The 20,737-nt window shown below is 48.5% G+C and overlaps 1 protein-coding gene across 3 annotated transcripts in view; it reads right to left on the bottom strand.

Moving 5' to 3' along the window:
* Positions 1 to 1,638: 1,638 nt before the first annotated feature.
* CALCOCO2 (calcium binding and coiled-coil domain 2) overlaps positions 1,639 to 20,737 on the bottom strand; it is a 28,742-nt gene continuing 9,643 nt past the window's right edge. For all 3 annotated transcript variants that reach the window (XM_058705919.1, XM_058705921.1, XM_058705920.1), the window contains exons 3-13: positions 16,627 to 16,729; positions 16,334 to 16,467; positions 13,535 to 13,660; positions 10,925 to 11,013; positions 10,511 to 10,580; positions 9,448 to 9,570; positions 9,077 to 9,166; positions 6,449 to 6,544; positions 4,253 to 4,388; positions 3,205 to 3,233; positions 1,639 to 2,677 (exon numbers count right to left, since the gene is read on the bottom strand). In XM_058705919.1, the coding sequence (XP_058561902.1) occupies positions 2,501 to 2,677; positions 3,205 to 3,233; positions 4,253 to 4,388; positions 6,449 to 6,544; positions 9,077 to 9,166; positions 9,448 to 9,570; positions 10,511 to 10,580; positions 10,925 to 11,013; positions 13,535 to 13,660; positions 16,334 to 16,467; positions 16,627 to 16,729 (1,173 nt within the window). In that variant the 3' untranslated portion in view covers positions 1,639 to 2,500. The remainder of the gene's footprint in view (positions 2,678 to 3,204; positions 3,234 to 4,252; positions 4,389 to 6,448; positions 6,545 to 9,076; positions 9,167 to 9,447; positions 9,571 to 10,510; positions 10,581 to 10,924; positions 11,014 to 13,534; positions 13,661 to 16,333; positions 16,468 to 16,626; positions 16,730 to 20,737) is intronic.

Genomic DNA, 20,737 nt, shown 5'->3' with positions numbered 1-20,737 from the left:
GTCAACTAAGGAGAGCGCTGGGGCTCGCCTAACTTCCCCGAGCGTGTGGCCCCCTGTTGGTCGCCTCAGGGGAATTAGGTGAGTGTCTCTTTGGGTTTGATCCCCACGGAGAATCCACTTTGTGTCTTTTTTTTTTTTTTTTTTTTTTCCTACGCCGGGGACTGCAATCGCTCAGCCGGGGCGGCTCATCGCATTGCCATTTGTTGCTAGGAGACCAGCTTAGAGCGGGCTCGGCTCGGTGCAGTCCACGGCCACTGCAGAAAACCACCCGAAATCATAGAATGATATTTAAACATCAGGGCAGTTTCATTTCATCCCAGGGCACAGGGCTGAAGCTACAGGTGTTCTTAGGGCCCCAGGCTCTCGGACTGCCTTGCCGACACTCACCTCCCGGATTTTCATTAGCTTTCTCTTACCACGCTCTCGCACACACGTGTGCCGGGTGACGGAAGTGTGCTAAATAGTGCAAAAACACCTTCGTATTAAGACCAAGAGCAAGTGAGTTAGGAGGGGAAACTGGTTGCCATGATGGGTACGACGATTCTAAAACCCAGTTGGGCTCTAGGTACCGTTTGCCCCCGTTAACTTCCTGCTATTTTTTTGCGGGGTATTTTACGGCTCTAAAACGAGTGGGTGCAAGGAGGTGAGAGGGGAAAGGCTGGGGTAAGGAGTGGGTTATAGGAGAATGATTGTTTCCTTTCACCAGGAGCCGCCTGGAGCATAATTTCCCCTTCAAATCCTTGGTAAGAGCAGCTGGGGATAACGAACAGTGGTTAAAGATGCTTTGTTTTACGTCCAGCAAAAAGGATCGTTAGCACCTTTTTTTTTTTTTTTGATATTCACTGATTTGGATCATGTGCACCACTGCTCTTCGCCATTCATGTGCTTAATTAAGAGCTGATGAGTGCAAAATAAAGGAAACTGCAGCTCTCCACTGGAACTATCTGGGGGGCGGCAGAATTTCTGCAGCGAGGAAAGGGATCTGCCAGGAAAACGGTGTTACCACCTCCCCGTTACGTTTCTCTGCCAGAGCTCCTCTTAATGTCACATCGGAACCTTAAGGGGCGAAAGGCTGGGCGTCCAAGAGACAGCTCGTTGAAATGCTGATAGGGGAGGAGGAGAAGCAGGAGTATAGTTTCGTGTTCGTTTTATCAAAGGAGAAATAAAGACAAGGAGCGGTGACCGGGGCAATATAGCTGGTCTAGGGCCGAACTCCAATCACGTAGGGAAAACCCCAGAAGGAGGCTGGCTCAACCTGACTCGTGACATCATGTCTTACATCATTCTGAGGTTTTTGTACAAGTCTCTATGGTGACCCGCTGGTGGCCTGCCTGAGAGTCCTTTCCATTTGTTCCGTCCCTGGAGGGGGAGAGAAAATGGAATTGCTTTCTTGTAGTTCAATTAGGCAAATCTGGATGGAGGGACTAGAACCTGGTTCGCGAAGAGTCCACACTGTTCCCTTTCAAAAAGTGCACGGAAAGCTGGAACAAGAAGTCAGAGCCCTAGATTTCTCAAACTAATGCTCCGTCACCTTGCTCTCCGTCTCAAGACAAGGGCCGGGACACTTTTGTTGACTAGTTCAGACAAATGAAGGGAAATAAGCTTAGAAATAAAAGACCACAAACTCAAATTACCAAATTGAAGTTACCCACGTCCCTGAAACAGAGGACTAGTTTATTTTTAGTATTAAAGAGATTAATAGCTCTCATTATTCTGACTTCTCCATATTCAAAACTCACCTGCTCAGAAAGTTGCAAACCCAGTTTCTAACAGGTCCTACTAATCATTACGAAAGGACTTACAACACTAAAAGTTATGTGCATAGGAAAGATCGAAAAGAGTAGAAAATGCCAAACAGAGGTATCCAGAGAGAGAGAAGGCCTGTGACTGAAATACTATTTTGTGTCCAGGGTTCAGGAATAAGATGCTTCTGCTGGGAGCTGTGAAACCTTTGGTCTCCAAATTGGATGACTGAGTTCTCTGCAGTGACATTTTTGCCCAGTTTAATGCCATCAGTGGGAGGAAGGGACCTGAGGAGGAGGAGGAGGAGGAGGAGGAGGAGGAGGAGGAGGAAGAAATTCTCAACCTCTGCTCAATCACCAGCCGCAGGCTCAAGACTCAGAACTGAGGGCAAAACCACTCAAGGCCTGACCTTGAAGGGCGATGGGACAACTCAGAAAACGAATCACTTAGCACTCGAGTCAAGCCGGTCAGTTCCGTCCCAGGGCCCTTGTGCTGGAGACCCTTGGAAGGCTGGGCGCCAGAGGGGAGAACAGGCCACGGCTAGTTATGGGATTTAAAAAGTAGTTGTAACCCACAAGGATGGAAGTAACAGCCCTCACCACATAATCAGCATGACTCCACCCTTAGGGCAGCAGGACTGAGTAAACCCCTAATAATTTCACGTTAGGCAGGGTCTTGGGTCATAACTCCAAATAGAAGCTATAGGTTCTACCCTATCAAAATCTATGTACGGTATAGATCCAAGAGGCCGGAACACTCAGAGACTGTGGCAGAACACATGGTCTTCGAAGATCTGCTTCTCTTTTGCTGGGAAGGTCTTGTCACAAATCGGACAACTCAAACAGAGGGGCTGTGGGCGTTGCTGCTCCGAGGTGAAATCAAGAATGTCGCCAGCGAAGTCGGATTTGCAGGTGGGGCACTTCTTGACGGCGAGCTGGGAGGAAGGGCAAAGAGGTCAGCACAGAGGCCAGCTCTAGGTAACAGGGGCCACGTCCCGTGTTCTATGAGATTCTCAGCACGGAGCATAATGCTCGGCCCATGGCAGGTGCTCAGGAAACGGACGACGAACGAACCGATTCACGTTTGGAGGCCTCCCTGGGGCTTTCTCTACCCCAGGGGTGAAAGGACCCACTAGTGCTAAAGCGGTCAAAGAGCTTCCAGCCCAGGAGGGACACGGGACATGCCCTGTTGGACCGGCTGCCTTGTTCGCATCTCCTCCCTAGTTCCGGTACCTCTGCTCACGGGTGGAGATCTACCCGCCAGAAAGCTGGCGGACGGACCGGGCTTTCTTCTCCCTGCCTCGACAAGCTCACTCGGCTTCGGGTTTTGACCCAATCGATCCAGCTGACTTCCGGAATTATCACAACGAACCAGGCTCCCTACGCTTCTCCCATGAACTTGAGCAGGGAGGGACATTTCTCAAGGAGTTGATGTGGACACTCTCGTGATTCACGTACTTACCAGGCTTGGGGCAGAACTTTCCTGGATACCTGAGGATAATAACAAAGATTTCATTCGGTGAAAGAAATACCATCCCTAAGGTTCTCCAACCGTGATGCAGCAGCTGTTTTCTGTAACTCTCTTTGTTCCCCTTTCTCCCCACTGCGTCTCTTTCTCTCGCCCATGTACCATTAACTTGGGTTAAAATAACGAAGTGGCGTTTGTGATAGCCATGCATATTTCTATACAGTCAGAAAAAACAAATAAACCTCAGTATGGGAAAGACGAGATTTTAACAAAAACAGCCACGATTTAGGAAGGAAACAACTTGAGAATAGGTTTGAAGACTGAATCCGTGCAAACAGGTATTTTTAAAGGAAAGGCTTAGAAAACAGTTTTTAAAGAGGAAAACAAAGGTATACCCCTGCCTGCTGTAAAGATTTGACTGGGGCTCTTAAGGGAACACGGCTGCTTTAAACTGCCCAAGAAAAGGCAATGAGGTCTTCTATTGCTTTTGGAGACAAAGGAGGAGAAGTTCCCTGTTCTCTCGTGCCTGGCAAGGGCACTCTGACCCCTCAGTCCTTGAGTGACAAGACTGGTTTTCACCCCCACTTCTGTCCTCCAAACCACCCCGGGGTCTCTGTGGTGCACGTTCCTGTCACCCTCGGTCAGGCCATCGAGGTGGCCGCCATAACTGCCCATTCCTGGGTGGCATACCCCACCTCGTGTGCTTCCATTTCCAAACCTTAATTAGCTTCCTCGGCTTTGTGTGTGTATATCTTCTACACAGAGACATTTCTCTGATTTATATATTTGGAATATAGCCACGGGACTCAATTTGTGTCTGCTGCCTCTAGGCGAATGATCTGATTTGCGTCTTCTAGATTCAGATTTATGTCGCAATTAACACTTCTCGCCTGGCAATCCTTCTATTGGGTCCTCAGCTTCTGCCCAGCAAGTCTTAACAATGAGACTGGTCTTAATTAGCATCGCAGGCCAAAAAGAATCTTAGTGGGGGGAAAAGGATGCGGGCAGGGGCCTTCGGGCTCAAACGGCAGTTGTCTCTTACCGGAATAGGGGTTTCCATAGACAAGGGCCGGGTTTTGTCCTGCACCTCCTTGATCTGAAGTCGGCACTTGGTATGGCAAGGAGTCAAAATCCAGACCCATGTAACTCAGCAGTCTGCTGTTCTCCCTCTTCAAAAGCTAGGGACAGAACGTTGGAGAGAGAGACATGTTGAAAGACGACGACAAAGAATGGCCACAAGCAAGTGGAGAGGGGATTGCCCGCTTGGCAAGGTGGGAAGGTGGGAAAGAGGTAGCTCTCGATGGACAGCGGGGCCCTGGGGGGTCCCGGGAAATGATCATTTGTAATTCTTCTCCAGAGAAAGCAGTGGCCTCAACACCCTGAAGATCTTAGTTCTTTAGACCTGAATTGAAATATATGCTGCATTTTGTTTAGATGAACTCAAAAAAAAGAATTTTAAGCCTCTAAATTACATACCAGCTGAGGTGGGGTACAAAAGTTGGGTGCCTACAGGAGGGCGGCAGGAGCTATATTAAGGTTGAAGCTGTTGGATGCTATTGAGGGTAAAATGGTTCTTTTAGTCTCCGTCCCACCTTCCCAGAACGATTTTCTTACACAGCGTGAATACTCATCTGATATGACTTTCCCGTCTTCATGTTTTATCCTTTCAGATGGATACACCAATAGAGAGAGAGAAAGAAGGAAGGGAGGGAGGGAATAATGGGAAGAATGAGAGAGAAGCTACGAGGAGGACAGACGGCGTTTAAAGCTCTTATAATTAGTAACTGCCCCTTGACATCTTAAAAGGGCTTTACTATTGGTTCTTAAGAAAACTTTCAAATATCAGATCTTGGGGTGCCTGGCTGGCTCAGCTGGAAGAGCATGGGACTCTTGATCTCAGGGTTGTGGGTTCGAGCCCCACTATGGGGGAAGAGATTACTGAAAAAAAAAAAAAAATCTTAGAAGAAAAAAAAATCAGATCTTTTTCCCTGTTGCAAATTGTGTGTCCTCCCTTCTTCCCATGAGCCTACATGGGAAAACAGAGACTGCAAAGTCAAGGTGTATTCCTCTAAATCAAGAGGATGAGAATAACAAGACCGGAAACAGACTCCAAAGGTCCCTACAGTACTGAAAGGGGCATAAATGGCATAATCAAAGCCAGAAAAGATCACTTGGAGGCACAGCCCGGGAGGGTTTCGGAGAGGGGAAAGATGGAGAACCACGGGAGGTGTGGATCCAGGAGTAGAAGCCAGAATGCACGGACACCTTTGATGCAAGAGCAGGAAAGTGCCTTTGTGTGCAGCTTCTTTTAAAAAAAAAAAGTTTTGGGGCGCCTGGGTGGCTCAGTCGGTTGAGCGTCTGACTTCGGCTCAGGTCATGATCTCGTGGTCCGTGAGTTCGAGCCCCGTGTCGGGCTCTGTGCTGATGGCTCGGAGCCTAGAGCCTGTTTCGGATTCTGTGTCTCCCTCTCTCCCTGCCCCTCCCCCGCTCATGCTCTGTCTCTCTCTCTCTCTCTCTCTCTGTCAAAAATAAACATTAAAAAAAATTTTTTTTAAATAAAAAAAAGTTTTAACTTACTGTTTTTAATAATCTCTACACCTAAGGCCGGGCTCGAACTCACAACCCGAGATCACGAGTCCCATGCTCCTCCGACTGAGACATCCAGGCGCCCCCAAGTGCAGTTTCTTTATTTAGGGCCATCATCCTCAATCAACAATAACTTGTGTTTAACCCACAGCAGAAAATAAATGTTGGTTGGTTGAATGAATGAATGAATGAACGAGGGCATGAATGAATGCACAGCATTTTCTTAAGGGCCCACCAGGGGTCCAGCGATAGTACAGACCATCACTTCTGCCCTGGTTTAGTGGCAGAAAAAAAGGAGAAAGTTGTACTGAAGGAAAGGGGTCCCTCAACTAGCACAAAAAGGACGTAGGATATGATTCCTCAAAGACAATACCTACAATAGGTATGAAGTTAAGAGTAAAATTAATTTAGATCTTGATCAAGGCTGTTCGTTTCTTGTTGATTCCTGCCACACCAAGCAAGTTTCGGTTGGGGAACCAAGAGAGAGTTCATGGGAGGTGAGGAAACCAGACTAAATTTGCTCTCAGGAGCAATGGTCTCACCCACTGTCCCAGAAAGGGCTCTTTTATTTACCTCTTGGTCACCACATCTCTGGATCACCCTGCTCCCTCCCCTTAAAACCTTGAGGTTTTCGCCCTCCGTACACACTCACATCATTTTCTCTTTCCAATCTCTCTTTCTCTTTCTGCAGAGCATCATATATAATCTTGTTCTCACTCAGTTTTTTTGACAGGCCAGCGTTCTCGTCCTATCGGTAATAAAAAACAATTAGGGTTAGGATCACATGCTGTCATCTGGATCCCAAGTGGGGGAAAGCGAGGGGCCTGTAGAGGACCTGCTTTCCCAAACTGGTGGGACTCGGGGGTGGGGGGGCAAGGGAGCTGGGGCGCAGAGGAGGAGACGAGGGCGGTGTCGGCTTACAGAGAAGTGACTTAACAAGATGCTGGGAGGCCTGGGCCGGCATCGAGATGCCGATTTCTTTTGGGTTAGTGGCAGTGTAAGCGACCAAAGATGGAAAGGGCGACAAGCTTGGGAAGAGCCTCCAGACGGACGTATCGGATGAGGGCTAAATGGAACCTTGTTCGACCGCACCCAGCCACGGAAATGAGCATCTCTGTCTCGAATGAACATCTCACTCAAGGCGGCGCGGGGCGCTTAGGCTGGCGCGACCCCCTCCCAGGGAGGACGGGCCTCTGGGCTCAAGTAACACGGAGGACGAAGGAACCCTGGAAGGCATTCCTCCGCGGCCACTGGGAACCCAGGCTGAGGTCCTGGGCTTCCCAGGATGATGACCTATGTTCAAACACCCCACAACAGGTAGGCTTGCTCCCACCTCCTGCCTCCACACACACACACACACACACACACACACACACACACATGCACACGCCTCACAAAGACACTTAAGCTAGTTCTATCAGTTGCGTTTTTGTTTTTGGTTTTGGTTTTTTTTTTTTTTTCCAAGATTTTTTTATTTGAATGCTGGTGCCCGGACTGCCGTGTGCTTCTAGCCAGCCCTGAGGTAGTAATGCGGGAGGGACTACCCGATGACAGTGCTCACGGCTGGCTCCTGGCTCCCCATCCCCATGGGCTCTTGCTGGCTCTTCTGGTCCTGCTTCACTTCCTCAAAAGGCAGAAATAAGAAAGGACTATCTGAGTCTACGCAGACACCTGCTCGGTGGTTACAAAATCCTTCCCTGAGATCTGTGCTGGGGGCCGAGATTTCGGGGGGGGTCCCCAGACTGGTTTCTGGCCGTCCACGCCTCTTTTTAGCAGGAGATTTTTTTTTTTTTTTTTTTTAGAAATGTCTCTCCTGAACAAGGATGGACAGTCCTCTGGGCTCTGGGCTTGGTCTAAGCACTACAAACCTTCACACCCCTTGCTGCCTGGGCCCCTTATTTCTGTCACCTACCAGCGCAGCAGCCCTGAGTTGCCTGATCTGTTTGTGGAGTCGGTGACACTCTTTGTACTTCTCTAAGAAACAGGCTTTCCCGGCCTCAACCTTTGCCTGGAGGCGCTCCACGTCTTGTTCCTAGGCTCCTGAAGCATAAGATACGTGGTCCTCATAGCTGGGGTTCCTTGGGATAGGTGGGGAATGAAGAATGGAGCGCCTGGGTCTTGGAAAACACTCCACGAAAACCCAGGGAACCCACACCCACCACAAGGACGTTCAGACCCCTGAATGGCCACGGGTCATTTAAACGAGCGATTCCTGGGGCGCCTGGGTGGCTCAGTCGGTTGGGCGTCCGACTTCGGCTCAGGTCATGATCTCGCGGTTCGTGAGTTCGAGCCCCGCGTCGGGCTGGCTCTGTGCTCAGAGCCTAGAGCCTGGAGCCTGCTTTAGATTCTGTGTCTCCTCCTCTCTCTGCCCCTCCCATGCTCATGCTCTGTCTCTCTCTCTGTCTGTCAATAATAAATACACGTTAAAAAAATTGTTTTTAAGGGGGAAATATTCCCATGTTTAGTTGTTGGTCACCAATTCAATTTCTGAAAAACATCAGTGTGGCCAAATGAAACATTTCTCTGGGCGGCCGATTTGGTTCGGGAACAGAGTTCAGAGAACTTTGTTTTCCTCCTTAGCATGCGAAAATATATGGTCTCTCATATATACTGGGGCTCCATAGTTGACCGAGTAATGACTGAGTGAATGCATGATGCCTGTGTGATAGGATTTATAAACCCAGCAGCTGGATACCCTCCAGACATCAGGGTTTCTCATACCCTTCTATCAATTGAGAAAATGGGGCTTCTTGGGTACCTATCATCACCACGAGGCCTCTTTTCCAACATTCTATTCTACTATAGGAAAAGATCAGACGGTTAGGCTTTCATTACTATATTATTATAGCTCAGAATAATTTAGAATGCTAATTGCTAATATTATAGTTACAACAAAATCTGTTTTGACTGCTGCCATATCCTCTAACCGCACAGCTTAGCGCTACAATTGTTGATTTGTCTGCCCCCATAAGAACTCTTTAAGGAGGGAGTCGGGTTACTCTGGGTCGTAACCCAGTCCAAGGTGGTGTTTACCACGACCTGTCATGTGGTTTCACTTTCGGTATCGCTCTGCCATTCACCACACGGCAGAAACGGCCACCTCTCTGAGACGTTTTGTGAACGACAGATTCTCTGTCCTCTTCTGGGTCGAGAGCAAGACGTCCGGAGGCGACCGCTATCCCCATCTGTCTTTTTTATCCTTTCCGTCACCTGAAAACAGACCCTTCCCCTTCCTTCCCGTAGGCTCCCTCCCCCGAAAGCCATCCGAAGGCAGACATGCCTTTAACGCTTGCTGTTTCTTCAGGGTGGTTGTTTCTTCCTGCTTCAGCTTCTCCTCTACTGTCTGCTCCAGCTTCTTCTGGCGCTCCTTCTGCACGGAAATAGACTTCAGTACCGCCGCTGCGGAAACACGGGCACACGCGCACTGGGGAAGGGCCCGCTGAGCCAATGAGCGAGCCAGGATGCAGAGACAGAGGGGAGTCTGCCCTTGCTGGCTTCTGAGAACAGCCACGAGGCCCCTCATTTCAGGTGGCTTCCTCTGAGGCCTTTCCCGGAGCCGGCGATAACCCAGGTATACAACAGAGTAAAGAAAGAACAACATACGCTTTCCCGCGAGGGCCTAAAAATGTTAAGTTTCGTCCGTGACTCTACCTGCTGGGTTAGAGTGAGAAGAAGCTGGCTGTTTTCCTTGTTCAGTCGCTCCAACTGCTCTGTCTTATCTTGATCTCCCTGGACGAGCTTCTCCATTTCCTTCTCTCGAGTTGACAGCTGGGCCTAAAGCAAGATGAGTGAATATAACCAAGATATGAAGGGACCACTGAAGAGGGAGACAGTGCTAGTTAGTGAACGCTAACACAAAGGGGTGTGTGTTCCGTAGCAACTCCCAACTGTCAGCCAGACACCCCTGGAACGTTTTCTCTTCAGCTCTGCCTTACACCCTCAGTAGCCGAGACTCAAATGAGGACAATTCAACCAGCCGCTCTTTAAGGTACAGCTTCCTCAAAACAAGAGTGATTCAGCTGCTATCTGCTTTAGGTTCTAGGCTTTTGAGAAAGACTTGGCTTGCAAGGATTTTATAGCTAAAAGAAAAAAGTCTGGAAACCACTGGGAGAGCTGACAGTCCCCCATCTTTAAAAAAAGATTTTTTTTTTTTTTTTTTTACATTTAGTTTTGAGAGACAGAAAGACAGAGCACAAGAGGGGAAGGGGCAGAGAGAGAAGGAGACACAGAATCCGAAGCAGGCTCCAGGCTCCGAGCTGTCAGCACAGAGCCCGACGCGGGGCTCAAACCCACAAACTGCAAGATCGTGACCCGAGCCGAAGTTGGATGCTTAACCGACTAAGCCACCCAGGCACCCCCCAGTTTTTTTTTTAACGTTTATTTTTGAGACAGAGAGAGAGAGCAAGAGCGCACTCGCGAGCAGGGGAGGGGCAGAAAGAGAGGGAGACACAGAATCTGAAGCAGGCTCCAGGCTCTGAGCTGTCAGCACAGAGGCCGAAGCGGGGCTCGAACCCACGAACTGTGGGATCATGACCTGAGCTGAAGCTGGATGCTTAACCGACTGAGCCGTCCAGGCGCCCCTAGTCTGATGTTTTGAAAGGCACACTTCGGGCACTCACTACGGTGCAACGTAGCTTTCTCTCTTTGGGCCACCAGGCAGGCATGGTGGCAAGGGGAGGACAACACACTCTGGCAAAGGTCCGGCATCACCTACCTGGAGCTGCTCCACCCTGACTCCCATCTTCTCGTTTTCTGAGGACATCTTCTGGTTTTGTTCTTTCAGTCTGTGGAGGTGAAAAACACGCCGATTGTGGGTCAGATCCCCCAGGCCTTCAATGATTTAAGGCCGCCTTGGCCCTAGGGCCGCGGAGTGAGTTTAAGATCCACTCCTCTTCCGTCCCGTTTCGGCTTCCTGACCTCAAACTGCCTGCATTCGACAACTTTCACGTTAATACTGGACTTCAGGTCGTGTCTCCTTACCATTCAGATCCTAACTGTCTAACCTAGAATCATTCCTATCACTGTCCTGATGGCAGGACTGTTTTCTAGGGAGTTCTGGAGAACTGATCAGAGCCCGGCCAAGGGTGTCTACAACACGCAGCTCCTCCCGGCCGGGAACCACACTTACTGAAGCAGCTCTGTCTCCCAGCTGTCCTTCTGCGCCTTCGCTTCCTGTTCCAGCTTCTGAGCGGTGCTCTTTAGAATTTCTAGCTCCTCCTGCAGAACGTCAAAGGAACCGACCATTTCTAAGCCATTTTTTAGTATCTCAGGCATCCAACAAATATTCACAGGACACTTACTACGTGTTAGGCACTTGCTATGTGTCATGACACAACAGTGAATGAAACATCCGAGTAAGGGGATTTCTGGATTAACATGTTCTCAATCTGTTCTTTCCCCAAAACGTACGCACCGTAACTTCTCTTCCCCTGGAGCTTGTATCTGTCCATTAATTCATTAAGCAAATGTTCAGTGACTGCCTAGGAAGCACTGTTCCTGCACTGCGGACACGGCAGTGGGTGAAATAAAGTGGCTTTTCTCTTTGAAAGGTGCTATCCAATACATTCATGAATGCTGCGCACGTAATTAAAAGTCAAATAGCCACATTCAAAAAAGTAAAAAGAAACAGATACAATTAATTTTATTAACGGCATATTTAACCCAATAGGCCTAAAATATTGTTTCAATATGTAAATAAAAAGGAAATATTTTACTTTTTTTTTCATACGAAGCCTTCAAAATCTGTTATATACTTTATGCTGCCAGAGTATCACAATATGCCCTGTTTCAAGTGTTCAATAGCCACCTGCGGCTAGTGGCCACCGTACTGGTCCCAGACATTTGTTTTTTTCTTCCCCAACTTCATTTTGCACTGAAGCCAAGCCAGCGTATCAATAATAACTCGCTGCTTTTATTTTTTTTAATTAATTTTTTGCCTCGCTGCTTTTAGCTCCAAGACTTACAAATGCATAGTCTTTTAAAAAATAATTTATGTTGGGGCGCCTGGGTGGCGCAGTCGGTTAAGCGTCCGACTTCAGCCAGGTCACGATCTCACGGTCCGTGAGTTCGAGCCCCGCGTCGGGCTCTGGGCTGATGGCTCAGAGCCTGGAGCCTGTTTCCGATTCTGTGTCTCCCTCTCTCTCTGCCCCTCCCCCGTTCATGCTCTGTCTCTCTCTGTCCCAAAAACTAAATAAAAAACGTTGAAAAAAAAAATTTAAAAAAAAAAAATTATGTTTATTATCTATTTTTGAGAAAGAGAGGCAGACAGAGCAGGAGCAGGGGAGGGGCAGCGAGAGAGGACGACACAGAATCCGAAGCAGGCTCCAGGCTCTGAGCTGTCAGCACAGAGCCCGACACGGGGCTTGAACCCATGAACGCAGATCATGACCTGAGCTGAAGTCGGACACTTAACTGACTGAGCCACCCAGGCGCCCCATTTTTTTTTTTTAATGTTTTATTCACTTATTTTGAGAGAGCGTGAGTGCATGCAAGTGGGGGAGGGGCAGAGAAAGAAAGAGAGAGAGAGAGAGAGAGAGAAGAATCCCAAGCAGAGACTCTCCTAACAGCACAGAGCCCAGTGCAGGGCTTAATCTCACGAACTGTGAGATCATGACCTGAGCCGAAACCAAGGGCTGGACGCTTAACTGACTGATCCACAATCACATGCCCCTGAGCTGCCGGGTCATTTTAAGGAGTAAGTGAAGCGATAGGCTTAATTACAGTGGCACACAGTAGGTGTTGAATATTGGCTTGTGTTATCATTACAACTGGTAGCAAGTAGGTAGGCGAGCTAACCCAAGAACCCAGACCTTCTGATTCCTTGGCTAGAACCTGGCAGGTGAGCTCCTGGCCAGACGCTGATGGTCGACAGAGAGCTTGTGAATTATATACCTATGCCACCCCTGTTACCTCACTGCCTACGACTGGCCAGATCTGTATCTTGGACCTGTCATCCACACTTCTATACCAGCCCAGGGCCGAGGACATCATGGGCACTTGTGTGACAGCAAGGTATAAAGAACGGTCTGTCTGGGAGTGAAGAGAAGTGGGTTCTAACCCAGTGGGATCACTAAATTGACCTCTTCCTCTCTCCTTTGGGCCTCGGGTTCCTCACCTGTAGATCAAGGGCTCTACAGATGGTGACTGCCAACGTCTGCGTGTTCTGGAAACTTCTAAGGCATGACCTCAGGGTAATTAAGTTTATAGTCTTTAGAGAAGATTCTCCTCTTTAGCTCCTTGCATGCTCAACTCTCATTTACCACCTGCTGTTTTGAAGGATGTTTCAAAAGAGAAGCAGCAAGGACTTAGGAGAACTTGCAACCTTGCCTCCATCCTCTCTTCTCCCTCGATGTCCGGATCCAGCTAATCAGAGAAAATACTTTATATGATACGTACGAACTAGGAAGACGCCACACCGCCTGAGTTTGAATCCTGGCTCCACCATCACTGATTAGCTGTAGAAGGGAGCACTTGCCCTTCAGGCCTCAGGTTACTCATCTGCAAACTCGGGGTAATAACAGTGCCTATTCCAGAGTTGCAATGAAGTAATCCACAGAAAACTTTCAACGCTGTGCTTATTCAAAAATATGAGCGTGAGGGAGGGAGATCACCGGCCAAAGACAAAGTGGTGCTGGAGAAGAGACACCACCCGCTTGTGACCTCTGTACTCCAGGTTCATTACACGTTTTGCTTGTTTGGTGAGTTGGTGTTCAAGTTCACAGTGAACCAGCGGCCATACCTGCGTCTTGTGGAGCTCAGCCTGCGTGTCTGAGTTCTGCTTCTGGAGGCTGACACAGGTGTCCTTCAGCTCCTGGTTTTCTTTGCAAAGCTCCTTATTGCGCTGCTCGATTTCCTCCACCTCCCCCTACGAAAGAGCATTCCATCAGTTCGTATTCGACCTTTTGTAGCTCGACGGATAGTCAAGTGCCGCTGGCGGAACGTTCCCACAGGCTGGGATGCTGAGGGTCTGCTGGCTTCCCACTCACTATTAGGGCATCTGTGAACCTCGAATGGGAACACCTCCTCAGGTGGGAGGGGAAGGGGGCCGTGTAGGCATGTCTGGATAATTGCAACACGGAGCCCGCCATTACCAAGAAAGGCAGGCAAACAAAATGAAGACCATAAAAAGCGAAAAAGTGGCTCATCTTTCTGGGGTGGAGGGTTGGCTCCGACCGCATCCCCGTGTTTGTCTCTGCGTGCCTTTCCCACTGCCATCACTGCTCTCCGTGGCCACTCGGCAAAGGTGACAGGCTGAGCTTCCCTTGGTGGGCTCCTTGGGAATGTGTGAGGGGGCGAGGGAATAATGGCAGTGACCCAGCAGGGACTGGGGACCCAGTCAGGACGCCCAGAGGAAGGGAGATTAAACAAACAGATGTCAAGACCCACTAACAACACGTGTGAATCCGTCTCAAGGCTGGGACAGGATATGGGGTGCAAAGAATCCAGTTTTGACCAAGTGTATCAATAAAGATATCATCTCAGTACTGGTTTATGTTTACGTTCCGCTGACCCCATGGGTGAAGATACGCTTGACCGCTCCTCCGCCTGAGTGTGTCCCAGCCCGTCCAATGTGACGTCACCGGACTAAGAGATATGGAGATCAACACAAGGATTTGGAGAGGTCTCCCCAGAATTATTAAAAGCCTGGACTAGATCTATTAGGAAAGGTACATGGACTGTAAGGTGCTTGCCCAAGAAACTGCTCAAGAAATTTTAGGATTATAACCAAGATACATGGGGTTGGAAAGTGGTTAAGACTTCAGTAAGAAAACAAGTTAAATACGTTTCAAGAGTTTATTTTTAAGTGAGAAGCGATTCACTGTAATGACTTTTGAAAATATTTTTTTTATGAACCCCAAAATATATTTCTACTTAAAAAAAAAAAGTTAGGGGCGCCTGGGTGGCGCAGTCGGTTAAGCGCCCGACTTCAGCCAGGTCACGATCTCGCAGTCCGTGAGTTCGAGCCCCGCGTCAGGCTCTGGGCTGATGGCTCAGAGCCTGGAGCCTGTTTCCGATTCTGTGTCTCCCTCTCTCTCTGCCCCTCCCCCGTTCATGCTCTGTCTCTCTCTGTCCCAAAAATAAAATAAAAAACGTTGAAAAAAAAAATTAAAAAAAAAAAAAAGTTAAAAGGGGGAATGACAGAAGAATGTGGATTCTTCTTGCAAATGCTTAGTATCGTTGGTCTCTCCTATTGGACGAGCTTCGGGACAGTAAGTGATTTAATCCATTCTTCCCTGCCCGCCACGGGGCTGGATGGAAAGAGGGCATCCTATGAAATAACTGGGTAAGTAAATGAATCTAATACTCATGTGGACCTGGCCCTGGGCCAGAACTAAGAGACACAAAGAATATTTGGTGTGTGCCTCCTCAGAGGAGCAGAGTCATTTACTGTGGTGCTAAGATGTGATGACAAAAATTAAGCGATTGGAAAAGCGAAGGGAGTAACTGAACGGCAACAGAGTTACAGAAGTTTTAGAGAAAGGAGAAATCACTTCTTGTGATTCTGTTCAATGTTTCTACATCATTCCTGAGTAGGTTTGAGTGGGTACTGGATACATTTCTCCCAATAGCATCTGTTAAGGCATTCAGTAAAGGCTTATTTTTTTGATTCAAATTCTACCCTATCCTGAAATTACGATTTTTTTTAATTAAAGTAGGCTCCATGCTCAACGTGGGGCTTGAACTCCTGACCCTGAGATCAAGAGTCACATGCTCCAGGGGCTCCTGGGTGGCTCAGTTGGTTAAGCCTCCGACTTCGGCTCAGGTCATGATCTCACTGTTTGTGAGTTCGAGCCCCGCATTGGGCTCTGTGCTGCTGACAGCTCGGAGCCTGGAGCCTGCTTCGGATTCTGTGTCTCGCTCTCTCTCTCTGTCCCTCCCCTGCTCACGCTCTGTCTCTATCTCAAAAATAAATAAAACAGGGGCGCCTGGGTGGCGCAGTCGGTTGGGCGTCCGACTTCAGCCAGGTCACGATCTCGCGGTCCGTGAGTTCGAGCCCCGCGTCGGGCTCTGGGCTGATGGCTCGGAGCCTGGAGCCTGTTTCCGATTCTGTGTCTCCCTCTCTCTCTCTGCCCCTCCCCCGTTCATGCTCTGTTTCTCTCTGCCCCAAAAATAAATAAAAAACGTTGAAAAAAAAAATTAAAAAAAAAATAAATAAATAAAACATTAAAAAAAATTAAAAACAAACAACAAAAAAAGAGTCACATGCTCCACCAGCTGAGCCAGCCAGGTGTCCTGTGAAATCGCTACTCTTTTTTTTTTTTTTTTAAATTTTTTTTTTCAATGTTTTTTATTTATTTTTTGGGACAGAGAGAGACAGAGCATGAACGGGGGAGGGGCAGAGAGAGAGGGAGACACAGAATGGGAAACAGGCTCCAGGCTCCGAGCCATCAGCCCAGAGCCCGACGCGGGGCTCAAACTCACGGACCGCGAGATCGTGACCTGGCTGAAGTCGGACGCTTAACCGACTGCGCCACCCAGGCGCCCCTGAAATCGCTACTCTTAATGGCGGGAAGGGCTCGAGGTGAGATTTACAGACCTGAGTGGTAACAACCAGGATGTCCTCTTCATTTTCTGGACGGAACTGGAAAGGGATACTTGCTCCCCGGACCACGCCGTCCTGATCCACATAGCAGAACTGGTAATACTCATCATCCTTGGGCAGGTAATAAGCTGAAGGTGCAACATGATTTTTAATCCAAAATTAGGTCTAGTAAGAAAGCTGAAAATCTGGAAGTCTTTTTATCTGCCCCAGAAAGCTTAATTAAGCTCAAGGGAATCCGTGTTGGCTGCGGTCTTCAGCACCTTTGATCCGGTATTTATTTTCCTTACCTTTGAACTGGACCTCCTGCTGTTTGGCTGAGTCGCTGTTTAGGTCAACGGGCAAAGAAACCCACATGAAGGTGTAATACTCCCGGGTCGTCTTCCAACCCACCTGCAATGACAAAAGGTTCTCATTCAGCATCTCAAACTGCTCAGGGGAGAGTCCTGATTTGGGCTCTGTCTTCTCAAAATACACTTGCTTTTGATTTGTTGATGTTGAAAGTAAAATGAATTCAGTATGATAAGATCCACCCACCATTGGATCAGATCTTTTTATTAGTAAGTTTTTTTAATATTTATTTTTGAGAGAGAGAGAGAGAGAGCGTGTGTGAGCGGGGGGAGGGGCAGAGAGAGAGGGAGACACAGGATCCGAAGCAGGCTCCGGGCTCCAAGCTGTCGGCACAAAGCCCGACGTGGGGCTCGAACCCACGAACCGTGAGATCATGACCTGAGCCAAAGTCGGACGCTTAACCGACTGGGCCACCCAGGTGTCCCCAGGTCTTGCTTTTTGACTCATGACAACTATATGTGGTACAAGGTCTGATACAATTAGAAACTGGCCTGCACACCTGTACAGTCCAGAATGCCTATCTCAGAAGGAAATGTAAACTGGCCGCTCCACACCCAGGACAAGAGTTCCAAAAATTATTAACACCAAGTCAGACAGAGAACGGTGAGTGACTAGGGAAAATCTGGGGTTGTGACTCTTGATCCCGCTGTCTTCTTACAACGCTTCCTGGAAATTCTTAAACAGAAAGCCCTTCTGATCTGCCTTCTCCACTGGTCAGTCCTCTCCTGTGTCCAGTCCAGTCTCGTCACCCAGACTGACCTGGTTAGACTAGCACATCTTTAAAATGCACTTTTTGAATAATGTGCATGTTGCGGAGTAGAGGGGCCAAAGGGTTCTGAGATGATGAGGCCCCAGGAAACTGAGCCCCGTCTACAGAATTTTCTTTCTTCAGTGTTTTTCTTAACACGCGCTTAAGGAAGGCCTTTTGGTGCTTCTGGTGGTCATGAAGGCCCCTTCCAGGTATTGAAAGCATTAAATCATGATATACGGATACTGTAAAATATGCCTCAGAGCAGGAAGCCGGTTAAGTAGAAAATATTCTCAGTAAAGTCGAAGGAGGGTAAAAGATGGCTCAAATCATATCGAGACGGTAAGGGCACACCGGAGAATAGAAAGGGAGCCATTGTGTCTTCAAGGGGAGAACACTCAGCAAATGAGAAGCAGAATTACATCTATTGCCGTATTTTGACCCTGCCTGAGCCCAGTGGGAAGAAGAAGAACTAAAAATAAAATTCCGTTTTTATATACGAAGGAATCAGTGCAGGGTTGAAAAGGCGACACTGAACGCTCATCAGAACGTACCAGGGCATGTTTTAGTGTCTCATTAACACGCACCCCATCGCTGGAAGCAGCCCGGAGCCAGCACGGCCTGTGGTTGGTACAGGAAGCAGGAATTTTATGGAGTCTTCATTCACATCCTGGAGTTTCTTAATGCACTGTGACCAAAATATCTGGGAAGGCCTAAGAATTACTGCGGTCTTGGAACCAGGAGACAACTTCTGGCCGCCTGTGATTTCTTCTGGCCTTGGGTCCCCCACCTGAGTCGCGCTGGTCCGGGCGCGCTTCTCGGACCTGTCCCTTCTCGGAGACCTTGGGCACAGGTAAACGCCCAGGTAAAGGACAGCCTGGAGCACAGGGCCACGCGCTGAAAGCAGGAAAGCTACCACCTGCTTGAGGCTCTATCGGTGCGGGCAGCTTTCGCTTTATTGAGAAGACGAAGCACAGTGGACGCTGAAAACCAGTTCGCGAGCGCCCGCGCCGTGCCAGGAAGGCCCAGGGTCAGGGCTGGGGAGGAGCTGAGGACTATGGTCGAGACTGCGCCGCAAGAAGGCTCAGTCGGTGGAACGTGCGACTCTTGACGCCGAGGTTGTGAGTCTGAGCCCATGCGGCGTGGGGTTTCCTTCAGAAAGATCTCGTTGCAAGAACAAACACGGGGAGGGCTTTCCGAGGGAGAGGTGAGAGATGACACTCTACAGGCAACTCTTCGCTCTCTAATATACCATCTGCTGTTCGTGTGAACTCAGCAGAATAGCGCAAAGGTTTAGGCGTCCAACACACTTGTTCCCCACTTACTCACTGGGAGACCTCAGGAAGGTCACGGTCTTGGGTCTATTCATTTTATTCACCTGTGCACAAGAGGGAACGCGCCCACCTGAGGGTGCAGCTGTGCTGTCAGGATCAAAGGGCACACGCACATGCATGCACACGCATGTGCACCCATGCACGAGACCTCATCAGGGGCCCCTGGGGGGCTCAGCCGGTGTAGCACCCAACTTCAGCTCAGGTCATGATCTCGCAGTCTGTGGCTTTGAGCCCCACGTTGGGCTCTGGGTTGACAACTCAGAGCCTGGAGCCTGCTTCGGATTCTGTGTCTCCCTCTCTCTCTCCCCTCCCCCCTACCCCCCTACCCCCGCTTGTGTGCTCCCTCCCTCTCAAAAATAAATAAACGTAAAAACAAAAAAAAACCTCATCAGAGACATAGCACACTCTATGTTCTCAAGAAATTTGTGTTCTCCTTATGAGCCTTACAGCTGTCTTTCCAGGGGCGCCTGGGTGGCTCAGTTGGTTAAGCATCTGACTTCAGCTCAGGCCATGATCTCATGGTCTGTGAGTTCGAGTCCCGCATCGGGTGAGTTCCACTTCTCTCTCTGCCCCTCATGGGATTCTCTCTCTCTTTCTCTCTCTCTGCCCTCGTTCACTTGCATTCCTGCTCTCTCTCAGTAATAATAAAAAAAAAACCTTTCAGGCTCCTGGGTAGCTGTTCAAATCAACAGCTTTATGAACAATGAATATCAGAAGCCATTCTTTGATTAACCATGCTTTCTTCATGGAGTCATGGCAATACCTCTGAGATGCATGAAGCATTCCAAATATAGATGCATTAAAAATATGCCTTTAAACATTCGTTTTTAAAAAAACATAAGATTTTCACTTGGCTTATGGTTAAGTCCTCACTGGAAGTTGCTAAGTGCTTGGGAAATATAATCAATCTAAGCAAAACAGAAGGATGACTGTGTTGCAAAAAAAGTTACAGATCGCATTTCAAAGGCTAATGTTTTTATTGCCGATGTCCGCATTGTCCAGTACGATAGCCACTAGCCACAGGAGGCCATTTAAATTTCAATTAATTAACTTTTAATTAATTCACTAGTCACATCTTAAGTGCTTGACAGCCACATGGGGCTAAAGGGCATTGTCCTAGACAGTGAACGTGTAGCTGAAGGTATAGCTCCCTTGTAGAAAGTTCTACTGGCCAGCTTTGCTACATACAGGGAAGAGAAAAACAACCACTAACTTCTTTTCAAAATGGGAAACACTCTGATGTGTCAGTTTTCTGAACATCCTGTATTTTTTTTTTTGAAGTTTATTTATTTATTTTGAGAGAGAGAGCGAGCACAGGGGAAGTTGAGAGAGAGAGAGAGAGAGAGACTCCTAAGCAGGCCCTGCACTTTCAGTGTGGAGCCCGACTCGGGGCTCAAACTCACAAACCGTGAGATCATGACCTGAGCTCAAGTCAAGAGTCGGACGCTCAACCAACTAAGCCACGCAGGCGCCCCCAGAACATCCTTTAGTCTAACAGCTCAATATCCTTCGGTCTCAGGAGGTGTCATGATACTTGCCAGGGTCTCTCTGGTTGTCTACTATCCCTGCCTCTAAACACCAGCTTCCATGGCTCCATCAGTTAGCTTGGAATTCCAAACAATTAAGGAAAAGTGGCTCCATGAGGGATGTGAACAAACGCCAGCTCCTTCCCTGTGTTGTCAAGAAGGATGTCTGATTTCAGGACGAACATTGGCAAACAAGCACATGACATACTGAGATGTCAAAACAAAGGTCACTGACGTTGGAACTCAGCGATGTAAATTACTTAAAATTTGACCTTTAGCTCCTGTCTCTGGATATAATAGGAAGATCTGTCATTATGATGTGTGTGTGTGTGTGTGTGTGTGTGTGTGTGTATGTGATGTGAGAGACAGAGATACAGATGGGGGTGGGGAGAATGGGAGGCAGAGAGTGAGTGGACTATAATAAAAAAGTACCACTTCTGTA

Source organism: Neofelis nebulosa, chromosome 16 (genome assembly GCF_028018385.1).
Source record: "Neofelis nebulosa isolate mNeoNeb1 chromosome 16, mNeoNeb1.pri, whole genome shotgun sequence".
Taxonomy (NCBI): domain Eukaryota; kingdom Metazoa; phylum Chordata; class Mammalia; order Carnivora; family Felidae; genus Neofelis; species Neofelis nebulosa.
This window is presented reverse-complemented; position numbering and strand designations above follow the sequence as displayed.